This window comes from Euphorbia lathyris, chromosome 10 (assembly GCF_963576675.1).
Source record: "Euphorbia lathyris chromosome 10, ddEupLath1.1, whole genome shotgun sequence".
Taxonomy (NCBI): domain Eukaryota; kingdom Viridiplantae; phylum Streptophyta; class Magnoliopsida; order Malpighiales; family Euphorbiaceae; genus Euphorbia; species Euphorbia lathyris.
Window position 1 is genome coordinate 16,134,787 of NC_088919.1, and position 20,785 is coordinate 16,155,571.

Below are 20,785 nucleotides of genomic sequence, written 5' to 3' on the forward strand. Positions count from 1 at the left end.
ATGAAATTGGGGTAAAAAATGGTACACATAATGAAATTTACCTCTTTATACTTTCCTAAAAAGGTTAGACCATATCCCTATATTATTTTATACCAGTGTCTTCCTTAATAAGCACGAGTTTAAATTCATAGCTTATTATGCTTAATAAAGGTGCAACAAAAAAAAAAAAGCAGACGAAAATGAACACGCGTAAAAATGACGCGTGAGTTACACTCATAGGAAAGAGAGAGAAAGAAAGCCAACCAAGAATGAAAAATCCAGCTGCTCAATTTCTTCTTTACACGCAATTTGACTGCTAAAAGGAGTGCTACTGACTTTTTCTCTGGTAAATTATACTTATGGTCACTAAAGTTTAAATGTGTGATATGTTATTTTAAAAGTTTGGGTGCCAACAGGACCGGTTCTGATAATTTAGAGGCATTAGACAAAATAAATAGTAAGCGTCCTTTAATATAAAATTTACTAATTAAAGTGTAAAAATTGGATATGTTTTTAATTTTTTTTATCAAGGAGCTTTCAGAAAGAATTCGACCATCTTGTATAATTTTATCACTATCTATATTAAGAAAAATTAACTTTCATACACTACAAAAAAATACTCGTATCATTTACATATTAAAAACATTACAAAGGTAGGAATGGAATCCATGACCTCTTTAGTTGGAGCACAAGGCAATACCATTATGCTACTTTGAACTTATGCATTATACTTAAAAATAAGCAATTTATTTATAAAGCAAAAAAATTTTTTGGGTCCTCCTCCGGCCTTGGGCCCTAGACCGGCGCACTCCGGACCTATGCCAAGAGCCGGCCCTAGGTGCCAATAAACAAAACTTACTAAATTTAAGGGTATAAATATATTAAACCTAATAAAAAATTACTGAAGATTATATTTTTAATATTATAGTGATTAAAGTTTAATTACCACTTTAAAATGATTATTTACATTTGAAAATGGGAACATTCAAGAATTAAAATGATCACATTTAATATGGAGTAACGGTACTTTGTAAAAAACAAAGTAACCATAGCGGACACCAACCTTAACCATTAAAAAATTCACTAATATCATGTTAGGGAGTCATGTAATGCATTTATAACAATTTAGGAGGTTCAAATTATATTTCAAGTAATAATTATAATTTTATTATCTTTATTAATAAAGTGATATAAAAACACGAGAGAATATAATAATAATTTTAAGCATCTCATTTCGTGTCGTTTTCGGGTTAACATATCAACTATAACCCAATTCAAAAATTTACGTGTCAGTTTCATGTCAATCCATATATGACACATTACCTAATAAGCTAAACTCAAACATTAAAATTGTATGTCGATTTCGTGTCTTGTAATTGAATCGCGTGTACTTTTGCCACTTCTAATTTTGAGGTACGGTCATAATATTAGAAAATGTAAAATAATAACTTTTATATTACATTTTGAAGTTTAGTGGCGATAATGTTAATTGAGAAAAACTTTAGTGATTACCAATGTAATTTATCTTCTTCCTCCTATCCCCAATAACACACAGGCATATATAAATAAACTTTGTCTCTCCTCTGTTTTCTCTCTCCTTTTTCACTGGCTCTCTCTCTGTCAAAAGCTGGAAACCAAGGCCAACTCAGATACCAACTTGTTTCTGTCCTCACATAACGTCTCTTTTCTCTCCTTTCCTCCATATAACCCATCAAAAATCCATTCTTTTTCTTCAAAAAAAGCTCTGATTTTTATTCAAATTAATCTAAGAAAATGGTGCACCATCATCGTTACCATCAATGGAGAAAACTTGAGAATCACCACCCACAAAATGAAGAAGAAGATGTTCTTTCTCTTCTTTGTGCTACCTACAAGAGAAAAAGACCAAAGCTTGTTTTTCTCCTCCTTTCCCTTCTCTCTTTCTGCCTCATTTTGTCACCTCACCTCTTCTGCTCCTCCTCCGCTTTCTCTCTCTTCTGTAAGTCCTTTCTCTCTCCTCCTTTTCCCCCTTTTCTTGCTTTACCATGTTCTGTTTTAATGGAAATTTCTTATGGTTTCTGCAGATTCATTTGTTGTAGAAAATGATGCCCTTGATATAAAAGCCCCCTTGTGTTCTGATGTCTCTAATGGTATGCTATTTGAATTTCCTTGATTCATCTATGTGTTTTTTAGTATAAAGTTGAGACCTTTTTGTTGATTTTGATTGTGTGTTTTGATTGAATGGTGAAATGAATCAGGAAGCATGTGCTGTGATAGAACAAGTATCCGTGCAGATATATGTGTAATGAAAGGGGATGTGAGGACTCACTCTGCATCTTCTTCAATCTTTCTTTACAGAAACTCAACAGAAATCCAACATGAAAAGATCAAACCCTACACTAGAAAATGGGAAACAAGTGTTATGGACACAATTGATCAACTAAACCTCATCACAATCCAACAAAAATCCCCAATTAACCACAAATGTGATGTCAAACATGATGTGCCTGCTGTGTTCTTCTCCACAGGTGGATATACAGGCAATGTCTACCATGAATTCAATGATGGGATTTTGCCTTTGTATATTACATCCCAGCAATTCAACAAGAAGGTTGTGTTTGTCATTCTTGAGTATCACAATTGGTGGATGATGAAGTATGGTGATGTTATCTCCCATCTTTCTGATTTCCCTCCAATTGATTTCACTCAAGATAAGAGAATTCATTGCTTCCCTGAAGCCATTGTTGGCCTCAGAATCCATGATGAACTCACAATTGACCCTAGCAACAACAACAACAAAACCATTGTTGATTTCCATAGTCTCTTAAACAAGGCCTATTCCCCTAGAATCAAGGGTTTGGTGATGCATAAGAAACAGGAAGAACACAAGAGACCAAAATTGGTAATCTTGTCAAGGAATGCATCAAGGGCTATAACAAATGAGGATTTGCTAGTGAAAATGGCTGAGGAAATAGGGTTCACGGTCAAAGTTCTAAGGCCAGATAGAACAACAGAATTGGCGAAGATTTATAGAGAACTCAATTCAAGTGAAGTTATGATAGGTGTACATGGAGCAGCCATGACACATTTTCTGTTCATGAAGCCTGGTTCAGTGTTTGTCCAAGTGATACCTCTAGGGACAGAATGGGCAGCAGAGACATACTATGGAGAGCCTGCTAGAAAGCTTGGTTTGAAGTACATAGGGTATGAAATAAAGGCTAAAGAGAGCTCATTGTATGAGAAATATGATAGGGATGATCCAATTCTTAAAGACCCTCAAAGCATATCTTCAAAGGGATGGGAATACACAAAATCAATCTATCTTGATAGTCAGAATGTGAAATTGGACCTCAGGAGGTTTAGGAAACGCTTGATTCGTGCTTATGAATACTCTATCAGGCACAATTCTCATCATGTAACCAATTCTATTGATGTTGATTAGAAGAAATTAATGGATTTTGTAGTGTATATGTTGTAGAAATTGATGAGATGAGATGAGATGAGCATTTGTTTGATGTAATTAAGATGTTTTGTTAGAAATGGTGTCGTTTAATGAATGAATGAATGAATAATGTTGGTTGGTTGGATTCAGTATGAGTTGCAGGATTGTTCAATTTTCTTTGACCTTGGTTGGATGGATGTGAGCCCCGTGAGACATTCTTGTTTTTTTCCATAATCGGGAAATGGAAATTAAAGAGTCTTCGTCTTGGTTTTTGGATGGATAAATTTTAGCTTGCCCTTTCAACTTGTCTTAAAAGATCGGTTGGCTTCATGAACTTGCATAAAATGTTTAGTTAGTTCTTTAAACTTGCATAAAATGTAATCAATTAATCACTAGGCTGTAAAAAAAGTAAGTTAAACCCGAAAAATGTGTTGCACGTATCTTAAAAAAAGTAAAACGATCAATGTGAAAGTATGTGATTATAATATTCGAGAATAAAAAGTTTTATAGTTGAACAAATACGTGCTTTCTATTTAGGTGCCTTCTATGCTTATTTTGTTTTTGACAAAGTAAGTTTTACTTTGTTTTTTCTACTATTGGATGAGCTTACTTTGTCAAAATTCATCACCATCCAATGGTGGAAAAAACAAAGTAAAACTTACTTTGTCAAAAACAAAGTAAGCATAGTCTAACCCTTCTATTAATATGTTTTAATTTATTTTGTGGATTATGTAATAACATTTTAAGACACGCACAACATATATTTCGCATTTAAATTTTTTTTTACAATCGATTGATTAATTGATTACATTTTATGCAAATTCAAGAAGTTAACTGAACATTTATGTAAGTGGTGAAGCTCTTAGCCTAGTGGTTGAGAGCTTACCTATGTCTTGGGAGGTCATGGGTTCGAATCACATCCGGGTCTGGTGGAGATTTTTCTTTCTTCTTTAATGTAAGCGCATTGCGCAAATTTAAAAAAAAAAAAACTGAACATTTATGTAAATTTATAGAACTAGCAAAATACTTTAAAAATTTAGAGTCAATCAAAAAGTTTAGCTACAAATGATATGTTAAGCCTAAATTTTATGTAAGACTTTTTAAATGATGGCTTTGTTCCACTGTTACATAAACTTGTTGTATTTAATAATCGGATAATATTCAAATTTGCATCCTTCGTTTTGAATATTCAAATGATGTCAGCTTTTATTTTGACTTAGTTTTTTTTGTTTGTACGATTTCTCCGTTTGAGGTTCGTCAAAGTCTTTTTCAGTGGGTTATCATTTAATTAAAGTTTTTTTTTGTGTACGTTAGTATTTGAATTTGAAATCTAGTTTAAACGAATTGCGATTCTTAATCACTCGAAACAACCTTAATTGGTTTTTAACTTGTTATTTAATTGTTACATCGAGTTTTTGATACGAATTGGTCGCGAAGTGAGGATTTTAGTTTTAACTCCACAAAGAACTTGCTTCTCAAACCTATACTTGATAGAATTAATCCCAAGTATTTGATAAAAACACTTAACAATGGAGGCTAGAATTCATATTCATAAAAGTTAAGTTTCATTACAAATAAAAGAGTTTATATATTCCCTTCTGGGTTAAGTAAAAATACTAAAGTGCCCCACTAAGGATACAAGTAACTAAAGAACCTTAAAGATAGAATAAAGATAATTAAATAAAAAGGTAGGAAGGAAAATAAGACTACTAGCAGAACAATAATTAGTTTGGTGGAAAAATAGTAATTAAAAAGGTTCCAGCCTTTGTCCCCCAAGTATGCTCAGTGCCTCTATTCGAATCCCCGCTTCCACTCTGGACGATGGCATGGCAGTTTTTGACGGTCTTCAGCTGAGTACGAGTCACCTCCAAGCATACTCAGCAAAATTGACTCGTGCTGTTATTAACGACACCTTCTCTCCTCCTCAACCCGATGCTGGCAAAACGGGAGAGAAAGAACAAGCTGATGGAACTCAGCAAATGGGGGAAGCATCCGGCAGTCAGCAACAAAGAACTGCCAAAGGAAAAGGCAAAGTTAATCCTGCTCACAAGCTCAAGTCAACATGAAGAAATAGACTGTCTAGTTTTAGTACTTGACTTGTAGTTTATCTGGCATGTTCTTTCGTATTTTGTATGCTGACAATCTATCTATTCTAAGCATCTTTTCATTTAAAACTGACGTATCTATATGCGATGCTTACTTGTTATGCTATATGTTGATTTGTCTTAAACGAACAAACACACAAAACTAAAAAGGGGACATACAAGTAAAATATACTCAGTACACATTAGCTTTGATACAACCTTTCATTTGCTCTGATACATGATTCAATAAGCTCTGATATAATCCTTCATAACTCTGATACCTAAAATGACTGTGTATCAAACTGAGTAAAAATATGTTCCAAATTTTGAACTCTTCTGAAAGCTGACCTAAGTTCATCTGAATTAGATCTTGGAAGGTCTAGAATTGAACTAAGTCAGTACATGCATATCTTACCTTTTACTCGATTAAATCTTAGAAGGTTTAGAGTTGAGTTAAGTCAATGGATGCAACCCTTACGGGGGAGTAACTTCAGAAAAATGAAAGATAACTCAATCATGGGGAATTTCAAAACTGGGTTCCATAATTAAATATTTTGCCAACATCAAAATGGGGAAGTTTGTTGAAACACCTTTCCACATGATTTTGATTTGACAAAATTATTTAAGTTAATCCATGATTAAGACAATTAAATTTATGTGCTTTGATTTAATTGTACTAATGCGTTTGTTCAATGTTGACAATAAACATATATATATAAGAACAGGAATCAAAGTAAGACAGAACGTAGTCAGCATGATAACATAGCACGAGCTGAGTAAAGTATAACTCAGTATGAAAGAAGGAGAGTCTTCTTCAGAACTGAAACTTGCAGATGAAGCTAACCACAGAAGCTGAGGAGAACTTAACTCAGAAAAGTCTTCTTTGAAACAATATCTTGCACAACGAAGCTGACCATAGAAGCTGAGTAAAAAGCAACGATCAAAGACAATGGCTATCAAAGTCAAGCTGAGTGCTCTTCAGGACAGCACCAATGATCCGTTTGCTAAAAGACAAGATCCGACAGTGATCTGTGCTAATTCAGAAGTTTTGGAATCATGCAAAGATATAGTTTCGAGACGCATGGGTCAACTGTCCTCTAGCTAAAAGATGAAACTGGCGCTAGAAGACGAACCTGCAAGAAGAAGACAAGCCTGACGCCTGCCAAATCCAGACGACAGGATTGGCCTGCAAATCTGAAGCTGACCAGAACAATGTCGCATAAAGAGCCGTTTGAATCCAACGGATAGATCCAGATTTAAATGATTTAGTCTTCAGATTTCAACTATAAAAAGACAAGTTCATTCTTGGATTTTTTACCGAATTACAAGAGAAAAAACAATATACATACAAAGCACATCAAAACAAGAAAGAGATCTTACACCAAATTTTCATTTCTGTGTAAAAGCTAGATTGATTTTTGTAATCATCTAAAGTGTTCTTTGTCTGAGAAAAGAACAAATTTTTATCAATTGTAAAATTGAGAGAGTGGTGCTGAGTACTCGGTTTTAAGTACTCAACGGTAGAGAAATCTAGGTGTTCAGTTATAGCACTTAGTAGGAGTTGAGTAGACGAATAGAGGAAGGTACTCTTACATATTCAACTGCCTTGTAAACGGTTTGTGCTCTACCTTTAAAGAGCTCAGTATTGGATTGAAAAAGCCTGGAAGGACTCTAGGGACTGGACGTAGGCGGAGAGGCCGAACCAGGATAAGTCGTGCTGAGTAATTTCTAACTCTCTCTCAATATATATTTGTATGTGTTGCTTGATTAAATTGCTCAGGATATAAGTTGTAAAAGCTGACACTGAGTAATCTTGGTGCTGAGTTGGAAGCTGACCTCAAGTGTCAATTCCCAACTTATAAGTAAAACAGTTCTAGTCAGCATCTGACTAAAGCTGTCTTACGTCTCTCGGCCGTGCTGACCCAAAACAAAGTTAAATAACTTAAGGAATTTATTAAGTCAGCATAATTAAGCGAAAAAGTTACATTAGTTCCTAACCCCCCATTGAAACTAATCACACGGGACCAACAAGTGGTATCAGAGCAAGTAGCTCACTACTCAAAGATATAACTATCTTGAGCTGATCTCGATAAATGGCTGAGAACAGCACTCGTTTCCTTCCAGGAAATCAAACAACACAGATACTCCCTGAGGGATTATCAATTAGTCAGCCACCCTTGTTTTTCGGATCAAATTATACATTTTGGAAAAACAGGATGAAGAACTGTATTCAAGCTACAAACATGAGTGCGTGGCTTGCAATAGTTCAAGGCCCATATGTGCCTTACAAAACTGTTGACAACGAAAAGGTTGTCAAGAGTGAAACTGAGTGGTCAGAAGATGACCTTAAAAAATTACAAAATAATGCTTCGGCTATCAATATGCTTCATTGTGTGCTAGATGATGCAGAGTATAATAAGATTTCAGGTTGCGAGTCAGCACAGGAAATATGGAAGAAGCTCGAAGTAACCTATGAAGGCACAAGCAAGGTCAAGGAGTCCAAAGTGAGCCAACATATGAGATTGTACGAGCTGTTCGAGATGAATGAAAATGAAGACATCTCAGAGATGAACTCAAGGTTCACCAATATTATAAATGAGCTTAAGAGACTAGGAAAGATCTTCACAGAAAAGGAGCAGGTGAAGAAAATCCTGATAAGTCTCCCTAAGAGCTGGCAAGCTAAGAAGACAGCTGTGGAAGAAGCTCATTTCCTGACCACATATAAATATGACGAGCTGATCGGATCTCTGCTGACTCATGAGATCTTTATGAAAAACTTTGAAGCCAAAGAGAAGTCAGAAGACAAGAAACAAAAATCACTTGTCATGAAAGCTGACTCAACCGAAGCTGACTCGTCAGACGATGAGGAGATGGCCATGTTCACAAGAAAGATGAAGAAGCTGTTCAAAAAAAATGACAAGAACATCAAGAGGCCATACAAAAGAAGCGATAGGTACAAAGATGAGTCCAGTGATAGCAGATATAAGAAGGACAGCTCAAAGCCTGTCACATGCTTCGAGTGCCATCAAACTGGGCACATAAAGTCAAGCTCCCCTAACTTAAAGAAAGAAAAGAAGGGAAGCAAAAAGGCAATGGTGGCCACATGGAGTGACAGTGATGAGTCAACCTCATCTGAAGCTGAAGCCACTGAGTCGGCAAATATCTGTTTCATGGCCGATGACGCTGCTGACCACACTCGATCTGAGCAAGCTGACCCTTCAGAAGAATCTGAACAGGAGGAACACTCCAATGAGGTAACATCCTTACACTTGCTTAGAAATGAAATGGTAAATGCCCTGAGTGATCTATATACACTGACTAAAAAGTGTAACAAGAAAATAAAGACACTCAGCAGGCGGTGTGACGAGATTGAAGAGGTCAAACTCAGTGACCTTCGATATCTTCTCCAAGACAACTCAACTTTGCATAACAACATGGAAATCATGCACAAGTTTGTCTCGAAAGTCCAATCAGATTCAAAGAAACTGAGAAAGGATGTCACAACCCTATAGAACCAAATAAAAGGTTCAACTAAAAATAAATCCCACGCGGAGTACTCAGGTACTGGTCAGTATAGACAATTCACTCAGTGTGACTGTTGTGGGAAGAGAGGACACACAATAGATGTGTGTTGGTATAATCGGCGGATTGTCAAATGTGACTTCTGCGAAAAGAAAGGTCATACCACTAAGGTATGCTGGCATGCTCAGCACAACGGTGCTGACCAAAAACAAAGTCACCCTAAAAAGGTAACTCATTGTGACTTCTATGGTAAACAAGGCCACGCCATAAATGTATGCCGTCACAAATTAAAACATGATATAGCACCAGTCTATGCTAACCAACGAGGACCCAAAAAGAATTGGGTACCTAAAGATGAATGATTCAAAATGCAGGTGAGCCTGAGGTGCGTGGAGAAGTGAAAGCTTTGGTATATTGACAGCGCATGCTCGAGGCATATGACTGGTGATAAAACTCAGTTCATCACACTTGAGCTTAAACGAGGTGGTAACGTAAGCTTTGGAGACAATAAAAAGGGTAAGATAGTTGGATCAGGTACTATCGGAGGTAACCCTACTATTGAGTCAGTCTCCTTAGTTAAAGGTCTCAAATATAACCTATTGAGCGTAGCTCAGCTGTGTGACAACGGTAGAAAGGTTGTATTTGATGCCACTCAGTGTCGGATACTCGAGGGAAAAACAAATGATTTAATTTTAACTGCCCCTCGTGTTGACAATGTATACATGTTGAGTTTAGAAAAACAGTTTTCTAAAAATATATGCTTAGTGTCAAAGGAGGATAACTCCTGGATATGGCATAGGAGACTTGGTCATGTAAGCATGGACCTCCTTGCCAAATTAGCAAGAAAGCAATTAGTTGAGGGATTGCCCAAACTTAAATTTGAAAAAGATCAATTATGTAATGCTTGTCAGCAAGGCAAACAAACGAAAAAGTCTTTTAAAAGTAAAAACATTGTCTCAACCAAGCGACCATTGGAATTACTACATTTGGATCTTTTCGGACCTGTCCAGCCACTCAGCTTGGGAGGTAAGAAATTTTCCTTAGTCATTGTAGACGATTTCTCTCGGTATACTTGGATCATCTTGCTGAGTATCAAGGATGAAACATTCGAGATGTTCACAACATTGATTAAAAATCTTGAAAATGACAAAGACCTAAGTGTAGCTCATATAAGGAGTGATAATGGTGGAGAATTCAAAAACCAATAGTTTCACGAATTCTGTGAAGTCAGTGGCATTTACCATAATTTTTCTGCACCTAGAACGCCTCAACAAAATGGGGTTGTTGAAAGGAAGAACAGAATAATAATTGAAATTGCTAGGACAATGCTGAGCGAAAATAGGCTTCCAAAGTATTTCTGGGGTGAAGCTGTCCACACAACATGTTATATACTCAATAGGGCTTTAGTTAGATCTATACTCAAGAAAACCCCCTATGAACTTTGGAAAGGACGAAAGCCCAACATTGGCTACTTTCGTGCTTTTAGGTGTAAATGTTTTATACTCAATACAAAAGAAAACCTTGCTAAATTTGATGCTAAAGCTGACGAATCGATCTTTCTAGGGTACTCAACTAACAGTAAAGCATATAGGGTGTATAATAAACGAACTCAGGTTGTAGAAGAGTCTGTACATGTTGAGTTCGAAGAAACTGACCCTGCAGGAAAGATAACTCAGTCCGCCGAAGATGACCCAAGCTCAGCTTTCGCTAACCAAAATGGAGCCACTGAGTCATCAGTACAAGGACTAACCAAAGGTAAACACGAAACCGAAATTACCTTTGCTGACCAATCTACTCTTGCAGATATTGTAGAAACACCTATTCCAGACAACTCAACATTGCCCAAAGAAATCAAAATTCCAAGAGGACATTCGGAGAAGTCCATTCTCGATGCTGCTGAAAACAAGCTGATGATGAGAGATCAGCTTAGAAAATATCTCAGCAATGTTGCATTCGTCTCAGTACATGAACCAGAGAACTTCTCAGAAGCTGAGCACGACGAACATTGGATCAATGCTATGCAAGAGGAGCTTGATCAGTTCAAAAGAAACGAGGTATGGGATTTAGTACCAAAACCTAGGAATCAAAAGACCATAGGAACTAAGTGGGTCTTTAGAAATAAACTAGATAAGCAAGGCAATGTAGTCAGAAACAAAGCCCGACTTGTAGCCCAAGGCTATAGTCAGCAAGAGGGCATTGACTATGGTGAGACCTTTGCACCCGTAGCTAGGTTAGAGGCTATACGTATATTATGTGCATATGCTAGTTTCATGAATTTCAAGCTATATCAAATGGATGTTAAAAGTGCATTTCTTAATGGCTTTATAAACAAAGAGGTATATGTTAGTCAGCCTCCAGGGTTTGAAGATCCAAAATTTCCAAACCACGTTTATAAACTCAAGAAGGCCCTATACGGCCTGAAACAAGCACCACGTGCTTGGTATGAGAGGTTGACCAATTTCCTGCTGACCAGGAACTATGTCAGAGGTAAAGCTGACACAACCTTGTTCATTAAGAAAAAGGGTAAAAATACCATGCTGGCACAAATTTACATAGATGATATAATCTTTGGTGCTACTGATGAATCTATGGCAAAGAATTTAGTAAACAGATGCAAACTGAGTTCGAGATGTCTATGATAGGCGAACTCAACTTCTTCCTTGGACTTCAAATCAAGCAAGGGAAGAACGACATCTTCATTAGTCAGTCTAAGTACGCCAAAGAAATGTTAAAGAAATTCGATATGGAAGATTGTAAGCCCATATCAACCCCAATGGGTACTGACACTGTCCTGTGCACTGATGAGAAAGGTAAGTCAGTAGATAGCAAGTTATATCGAGGTATGATTGGCTCTCTACTTTATCTTACTGCTAGTAGACCTGATATTCAGTACTCAGTATGCTATTGCGCTAGATATCAAGATGACCCCAGAGAATCACTACTTATAGATGTGAAAAGAATCTTTAGATATTTGCAGAGCTCAGTTAATGCAGGATTGTGGTATCCAACCTCAAATGACTTCACACTCATTGGATACACTGATAAGCTAGAACGTAAGAGTACTTCTGGAGGGTGTCACTTCCTTGGAAGCTGTCTAGTATCTTGGTTCAGCAAGAAGCAGTCATCGGTTGCCATGTCTACAACTGAAGCTGAGTACATTGCTGCTGGAAGCTGTGTGGCCCAGGTCCTATGGATAAAGCAACAGCTTGAGGATTATGGTGTAAAAACAGAAACAATAGAAGTCAAATGTGACAACAAGAGTGCCATTGACTTATCCAAAAATCCAATCTAACACAGCAGGATGAAACATGTCAGCATAAGGCATCACTTCATAAGGGATCATGTACTCAAGGGTGAGATCAAGCTGACCTACGTTCCTACAGATGAATAGCTTACGGATATCTTCACAAAGCCTCTGGCTCGTGAGCAATTTAACATACTAAGGGAAGCTATCGGTATGTCTAATCCTCTTCACTAAAATTATACGTTTAAATTGAATGTTGAGTGATTATCATGCTGAGTGATTTGTGCTAAATGAGTAACTATTGCATACTGAGCTAAATATGAACTTTATCACCCCATGCTGAGTAGACACACATACTGAGTGATTAACATAAGCTGAGTTACTAAGCACGCGAACATTCCTTCTACGTAAAACTGACTTCCTACAATCTCAAACGATTAGGTTTCTCGAAACTGAGTAAAACTCTTATGCACAATAAATGCTAGCACGCGCATTAATAGCCACCTAGGATGATGTAAGCGCAATTATTAGAAAACACATGCGTCGATTGTGTCATAAATGCCAGAATAATTGTCGATTGATTATCTCGAGGTCAAAACGCCACTTCAACATACCGGATCAACTCGACACCCCTATCAATAGTGGATGATTTCCCACTTACTGCTCTTTACATTCGAAATCTTTAGCAAATTGATTTCTATATCTCTCTCTCTAAATCTCAAAACCTCTCGAAAATCCCTGAGAAAATCATGTCGGACTGTCAGAACATCTCCGGTGCCGGTTACGACGACAACCGCTCCGATGAAAATCCCTCATCACACAGTGAGTAGGAACGTGAGGAGACTTCAACTGAGTCTCAAGAACATGGTCAGCATGATCAATCTAAGGTCATTACTCCGAGTAAGAAACCCCAAGCTGACCAAGCAACACCATCTAAGAAACAGAAAAAGGAGAAGGGCAAGATACCACATGAAAGAACCTATTCTCCGGTCTACAACAGTTTGAGGGGATACAAGATCGACCATTCCCACTGGTTCTCTAAGGGTTTTGTAGAAGCTGAAAAACCCTTTTGCGAATGGATCTCTAAGAATGGCTGGACCGAGCTATTTTCCCTCCGTGAAGCCACTTATCCTGAATTGGTAAGGGAATTCTACACCAACTTACGAGCTGCTGATGATGACACTGACTACATGGTCACAAAGGTCAGGGGCAAGGAAATCTTCGTCAATCCTCCCTATATTGCCACTTTGCTCAAACTGAAGAATAAAGGAGCAGAACTCAGAAGTACAAACGATCACGGTAAAATCAAATACTCTTCGGAGTTCTGTAAACCCGCTGGTCATGTAGGAGAAATCGCTAGCACCTCTATGGGTCAAAATCAGAAGATGGCCCATTACATTCTGACGAACTTCATATTTTCCAAGGTCAATTCCACATCCTCAGCGTCCAATTTCGAGCAGTGCTTCATCTGGCACATGCTGACCTACCAGCCACTCAATATGCCTGTGTTCCTCATCGGTGCCTTCCAACGAAGTACTGGCACACTCAGGTTAGGTTCGCTAATCACCAGGATACTCAAAGACTACAGGGTGAACTTAGTTGAAGAAATAAATGTTTGGGGTATAGAAATTACTGCGGCCGTATTGTTCGGTTTGGCCTATGACCAACCCATTAAACCCAAGAAAGGAAAGAGGGATGTAACAGAGGAAGGAGATAATGTGGTTGAAGGAACAAAGGGCATGCTGACCAAAAAGGGAAAGAAAATAAACCAAGCTCGCACTAACCGCGCTAAGCAAGACAAAAAGAGGAAAACTGACCAAACCTCTGCAAAGGATGTGAACACAGCTCCTAAAAAGCTAAGAATAGTATCCAGTGCGAGAAAAGCTGATGCTGAGCAAGGTCAGGAGGCACCTAAGTCCGCAGAAAAGCTGAAAAGGCAAGTTGAGCCTGAGGAAGAGAGCGAAGATACTCATGAGCAGCCTCTGAGAAAGAAGAAGAAGAAATCCTCTAGACTTACCCCAATCGATGCACTACCTCTTGACTGTGTAATCTCTGAAGACTCACACTTTGTGAGAAGTCAATATATCGATCTTGAGACACCTCCTGCTGATCAAGAAGAAGAACTGGGTAATAATGACGGTCAGTTTGATGTTGAAAGGACAGATGATGCTGTGCCAAGTAAGGATGGTGATGCTGAGGAAAATCAAGCAGTTGATGCTGAGCAGACTAAAAATCCAACTGAGCAAAACAAGACAGTTAATGCTGAGTCCCCAGTGAAAGACAAAGCTGTGTGTGATCTCAATACTGACCTTGGGCTGAACTCCTCTTCTGAGTCTCTTGACTCTATTCCAGCTGATCCCTCACCTCCAAACAAAAAGGACAGCACTGGCAAACGACTTAAGCGAAAGGCTCAGAAAACTCCAGTTATTGATCTTCTAGACGATTCTCCACTAAGGGAACCAATCTCTGACCTTACCACACTCCAGTTCCAGTTCTTTAACACCGTCATAGAACCAACTTTGGAACAAATCAAGAAAAAGCAAGCCACTGTTTCTCAAGCTGAGGACCAAGCCAAGACTCCTGAAGATCCAATTTCTGCCAAGCATGAGCTCGAAGTCCAAGCTGCTCAAGACAATGAGTGAGCAAAGGAAAATCCTACTCAAGTTAGCTCTGAAGTGCCTCCTCCTACACCAACTCAACTTCAGACCAATGTTGAGCAGGACAATCTCTCTACCAATACACCTCTTCCTAATCCTGTTTCGCAGAATGATGAACAGTCAGTTCCTGATGCTGACCTGAACAAAAGTCCAGCTGCTGCCCAAGCTGGCCCATCTGGTTCTTGAAAGCAGCATACTCCTCCACCATCTGGTGCTACTCAAATTCCGGCCGCTGAGCAAACTCCTGATGCAACTTATGCTTACCTGAATGCAACTGAGTCTGGGCGCAGAATCATTGACTCAGCTCAATCCCTACTCCAAGATCTTAACCAAGCTCATACTGATGTTGCTGGGTCTACTCATATTGAGCCTCAACACATATCTTCTGTCACTCAGCTTCTATCTGAAATCAAGCGTCTCAAGGACTTACTGAGTGTCATGACAACCTTTCAATCTCAACAACCCAAGCTAAACTCAATAATGAAGCTGGCTGAACTCCAGCTGATGATGGTGAACCATATGAATTCCCTACAAGGACAAATCAACAACCTTTCAGCTGTGAACTCAACTTATGCAACCTCTGCTGAGGTTAATCAACATTTCACCCAGCTACACTTGGAGCTGACCGAAGCTCATGAATTAATCTCCTCCTCCTCCCAGTATTCCATTGAGCAAATTAGTGAAGCTGTTCGCCTACTCAACTTGAGTAAAGAAGAAATGGACACTGACCTGGTGAAGACAAATGAAATTCTGCAATACTCCCAAGCCACATTGAAACATGTCCGCTATACAAATGCCCAACGTCAGTTCTATGATTCGGCTCTGCTCAAGATGTATCATCAAGCTTATGCCAAGTTGACTGACACCATCACATGGATCGGGAAATCACAAGAGTATCTTCTAAGTATGCTTAGTGCCTCTATTCGAATCCCCGCTTCCACTCTGGACGATGGCATGGCAGTTTTTGACGGTCTTCAGCTGAGTACGAGTCACCTCCAAGCATACTCAGCAAAACTGACTCGTGCTGTTATTAACGACACCTTCTTTCCTTCTCAACCCGATGCTGGCAAAACATGGGAGAAAGAACAAGCTGATGGAACTCAGCAAATGGGGGAAGCATCCGACAGTCAGCAACAAAGAACTGCCAAAGGAAAAGGCAAAGTTAATCCTGCTCACCAAGCTCAAGTCAATAGGAAGAAATAGACTGTCTAGTTTTAGTACTTGACTTGTAGTTTATCTGGCATGTTCTTTCGTATTTTGTATGCTGACAATCTATCTATTCTAAGCATCTTTTCATTCAAAACTGACGTATCTATATATGATGCTTACTTGTTATGCTATATGCTGATCTGTCTTAAACGAACAAACAAACAAAACTAAAAAGGGGACATACAAGTAAAATATACTCAGTACACATTAGCTTTGATACAACCTTTCATTTGCTCTGATACATGATTCAATAAGCTCTGATATAATCCTTCATAACTCTGATACCTAAACTGACCGTGTATCAAACTGAGTAAAAATATGTTCCAAATTTTGAACTCTTCTGAAAGCTGACCTAAGTTCATCTGAATTAGATCTTGGAAGGTCTAGAATTGAACTAAGTCAGTACAGGCATATCTTACCTTTTACTCGATTAAATCTTAGAAGGTTTAGAGTTAAGTTAAGTCAATGGATGCAACCCTTACGGGGGAGTAACTTCAGAAGAATGAAAGATAACTCAATCATGGGGAATTTCAAAACTGAGTTCCATAATTAAATATTTTGCTAACATCAAAATGGGGGAGTTTGTTGAAACACCTTTCCACATGATTTTGATTTGACAAAATTATTTAAGTTAATCCATGATTAAGACAATTAAATTTATGTGCTTTGATTTAATTGTACTAATACGTTTGTTCAATGTTGAGAATAAACATATATATATATATAAGAACAGGAATCAAAGTAAGACAGAACGTAGTCAGCATGATAACATAGCACGAGCTGAGTAAAGTATAACTCAGTATGAAAGAAGGAGAGTCTTCTTCAGAACTGAAACTTACAGATGAAGCTGACCATAGAAGCTGAGGAGAACTTAACTCAGAAAAGTCTTCTTTGAAACAATATCTTGCACAATGAAGCTAACCATAGAAGCTGAGTAAAAAGCAACTCAGTATCGTAAATAGCAACGATCAAAGACAACGGCTATCAAAGTCAAGTTGAGTGCTCTTCAGGACAGCACCAATGATCCGTTTGCTAAAAGACAAGATCCAACAGTGATCTGTGCTAATTCAGAAGCTTTGGAATCATGCAAGGATATAGTTTCGAGACGCATGGGTCAACTGTCCTCTAGCTAAAAGATGAAACTGGCGCTAGAAGACGAACCTGCAAGAAGAAGACAAGCCTGATGCCTGCCAAATCCAGACGACAGGATTGGCCTGCAAATCTGAAGCTGACCAGAATAATGTCGCATAAAGAGCCGTTTGAATTCAACGGATAGATCCAGATTCAAATGATTTAGTCATCAGATTTCAACTATAAAAGGACAAGTTCATTCTTGGATTTTTTGCTAAATTACAAGAGAAAAAACAATATACATACAAAGCACATCAAAACAAGAAAGAGATCTTACACCAAATTTCCATTTCTGTGTAAAAGCTAGATTGATTTTTGTAATCATCTAAAGTGTTCTTTGTCTGAGAAAAGAACAAATTTTTATCAATTGTAAAATTGAGAGAGTAACTCCGCCTGTGAGGGTCACTTGGTGGCCTTTACAGCCGGTCCCAAGCCCGGACAAAGGAGGAGGGTTGCGGTAGGTTTGTGGCGGCCAGCGTAAAACTTAGCCATATCTTATGACATGAACCATAATATAAATACCGTTGGGGCGTTCCCTACTCAGCGACGCGCTGCACTTCCTAGACCCGGGTGTAGTGATAAATGTGCAAGGGTTGCTAGGTCGTCGCCCCGAAGCGGCGCGCCACCCCAGGACCCGGGGGTGGTGTCAAATATGCAAGGGTTGCGGGTAAATAAGCTAGTCCACGGTAATGGTAGGGGTAGGGGTAAGGGTAGTAGGTTACGCTTTGGGACATGGAACATAGGTTCTTTGACAGGAAGATTAGCTGAAATTGTAGATGTTATGAAGATGAGGAGAATAAATATATTATGCCTACAAGAAACCAAGTGGGTTGGAGCCAAGGCTAGAGAGATAGCTCCTTGGGGTTATAAGCTTTGGTACTCAGGAAAGGATAAGGGTAGAAATGGAGTAGGTATTCTTATTGATAGGGAGTATATTGATGAGGTAGTAGCGGTGTCTAGGAAGAGCGATAGAATTATGAGTGTTAAGCTAGTGATAGGGGATGAGGTTGTGAATGTCATTAGTGCATATGCGCCACAAATAGGATTAGATGTGTCTATAAGACAAGCTTTTTGGGATGACTTAGAGGAAGTGGTGCAACAGGTTCCTAGGGATGAAAAAATGGTACTAGGGGGTGATCTCAATGGACACGTGGGTTCTAGGCGAGATGGGTTTGAGAGTGTTCATGGAGGGTATGGCTTTGGAGATAAGAATGAAGCAGGAAATGATATTTTGGAATTCGCATCAGCCTATGACTTGAGTATCATGAACACATGGTTTATGAAGAGAACATCCCACTTAGTGACTTATCGGAGTGGCGGTAATGCGAGCCAAATTGACTTCTTCTTAGTAAGGAGTGCTTGGAGAAAGAGTTATATTGATTGTAAGGTGATCCCTGGTGAGAGTACGACAACCCAACATAGAGTAGTGGTGCTAGATTTTCGAAGTAGGAAATGTATAAGAAAACAAACACCTCAAGTAGAGACTAAGATTAAGTGGTGGAAATTGCAAGGGGAGAATCAACAAAAATTTGTGGATGAGATGACCAAAAAAGATATTTGGACTTGCAATATGGATTCAGATATAGATTCGATATGGAATAAGATGGAGCATAGTATAAGGGAAGTAGCGAAGGAAGTTCTAGGGGAATTTAAAGGTAGCATGCCACCGGGTAAGGACACATCTTGGTGGACAGAAGAAGTACGACAAGCAGTAAAGAGTAAGAGAGAATCCTATAAACTATTGGGGAAATGTAGGAGTGACGAGAACTACGAAAAATACAAAGAGGCTAAAAGGGAAGTAAAGAAGGTCATACGAGATGCTAGAGCAAAGGTGAATCGGGATCTGTATACAAGATTGGATACGAAAGAAGGGGAAAGAGACATATATAGAATTGCTCGGATGAGAGATAGGAAGACGCGAGATCTCGGAAAAGTTAAATGTGTGAAGGATGTGGACCAGAAAGTCCTAGTTGGAGATAAGGATATCAAGGAACGATGGAGGTCCTATTTTGATGACTTATTTAATGGAGATCGCCAACAAGATGTTGGAGATATAAGTATCCATCATGATATGATAAATCATGAATGCCTGCGGAGAATTCAAAAGGGTGAAGTCAAAATGACATTAAGTAAGATGAAGTTGAAGAAAGCAGTAGGACTTGATGGCATCCCTATTGAGATTTGGAGATGTTTGGGAGAAAGAGGAATCGAATGGTTGACGACGTTCTTCAACAAAATTTGGAGAAACAATAAGATGCCATCAGAATGGAGGAAAAGTACCTTAATCCCTTTGTATAAGAACAAAGGCGATGTCCAAGATTGTGCCAACTATCGGGGAATCAAATTAATGAGTCACACTATGAAACTTTGGGAGCGAGTGATTGAACAAAGGCTAAGGAGGACGGTGAAGATCTCGGAAAACCAGTTTGGCTTTATGCCGGGAAGATCAACTATGGAAGCCATCCATCTAATGAGACAATTAATGGAGCACTATCGAAATAAGAAGAAAGACTTGCATATGGTTTTCATTGACTTCGAGAAAGCATATGATAAGGTACCAAGGGAAGTACTTTGGTGGGCCTTGACAAGGAAAGGCATTTCGCGGAAATATATTGACATCATAAAGGACATGTATGAGGGAGTATGCACGAGTGTACGTACTAGTGTTGGGAAGACTGAAGAGTTTCCTATTACGATTGGAGTGCATCAAGGTTCCGCACTAAGCCCATTTCTTTTTGCCATCGTTATGGATGAACTAACAAGTTCACTTCAAGATGGTATACCATGGTGCATGCTGTTTGCAGATGATATTGTGTTGGTTGATGAGACGAAAGAAGGAGTGGAGATGAAGTTGGAACTATGGAGGCAAACTCTAGAATCTAGAGGCTTTAAGTTGAGTCGAAGTAAGACAGAATATTTGGAGTGTAAGTTTAGCGGCCGTAGGAGTAGGGAGGCAGGGACAATCACCCTAGATGGGAGAGTTGTTCAGGCCTCGGATTGCTTCCGGTATTTAGGATCTATTATCCAAACGGATGGAGAAGTAGATGGAGATGTTGCTCATAGGATTAAAGCTGGTTGGTCGAAGTGGAAGAGTGCTACGGGTTTCCTTTGTGATCCCGGCATGCCTAATAGATTGAAGGGAAAATTCTACCGGACGGCAATTAGACCAGCATTGTTATATGGTACGGAGTGTTGGGCAGTGAAACACTGCCACATCCATAAGATGTCGGTGGCGGAGATGCGTATATTGAGATGGATGTGTGGTCACACGAGAAAGGACCGGGTGCGTAATGAAATAATTAGGACAAAAGTAGGGGTCACATCTATTGAGAATAAAATGAGAGAAAACCGACTAAGGTGGTTTGGCCATGTGAGACGTAGAGCGCTTGATGCGCCGGTTAGGAGAACCGAAGAGTGGCAAAGGGATGTAGTGGTGAGGGGTAGGGGAAGACCTAAGCAAACTTGGAGGAGGGTGATCGAGAGTGATATGAGTTTATTGGGAATTGAGGAAAATATGGTAGTGGATAGGACGGAGTGG

General features: G+C 38.8%; 1 protein-coding gene across 1 annotated transcript; it reads left to right on the forward strand.

Annotated features, from left to right (window-relative positions):
- Positions 1–1,572: 1,572 nt before the first annotated feature.
- Positions 1,573–3,549, forward strand: LOC136209728 (xylan glycosyltransferase MUCI21-like). Its single transcript, XM_066001300.1, has 3 exons — positions 1,573–1,957; positions 2,043–2,108; positions 2,217–3,549. Exons 1-3 carry the CDS (start codon positions 1,753–1,755, stop codon positions 3,398–3,400), a joined length of 1,455 nt encoding a protein of 484 aa, XP_065857372.1. The 5' UTR covers positions 1,573–1,752; the 3' UTR covers positions 3,401–3,549.
- The last annotated feature ends 17,236 nt before the right edge of the window (positions 3,550–20,785 follow it).

What these genes read in the sequence shown, in the direction of transcription:
- LOC136209728 (XM_066001300.1), top strand. Translation starts at nt 1,753, where the DNA reads ATGGTGCACCATCATCGTTACCATCAATGGAGAAAACTTGAGAATCAC. An exon ending in CTCCGCTTTCTCTCTCTTCT is followed by an intron (nt 1,958 to 2,042) that starts GTAAGTCCTTTC and finishes TGGTTTCTGCAG; the next exon opens with ATTCATTTGTTGTAGAAAAT. An exon ending in GTGTTCTGATGTCTCTAATG is followed by an intron (nt 2,109 to 2,216) that starts GTATGCTATTTG and finishes GAAATGAATCAG; the next exon opens with GAAGCATGTGCTGTGATAGA.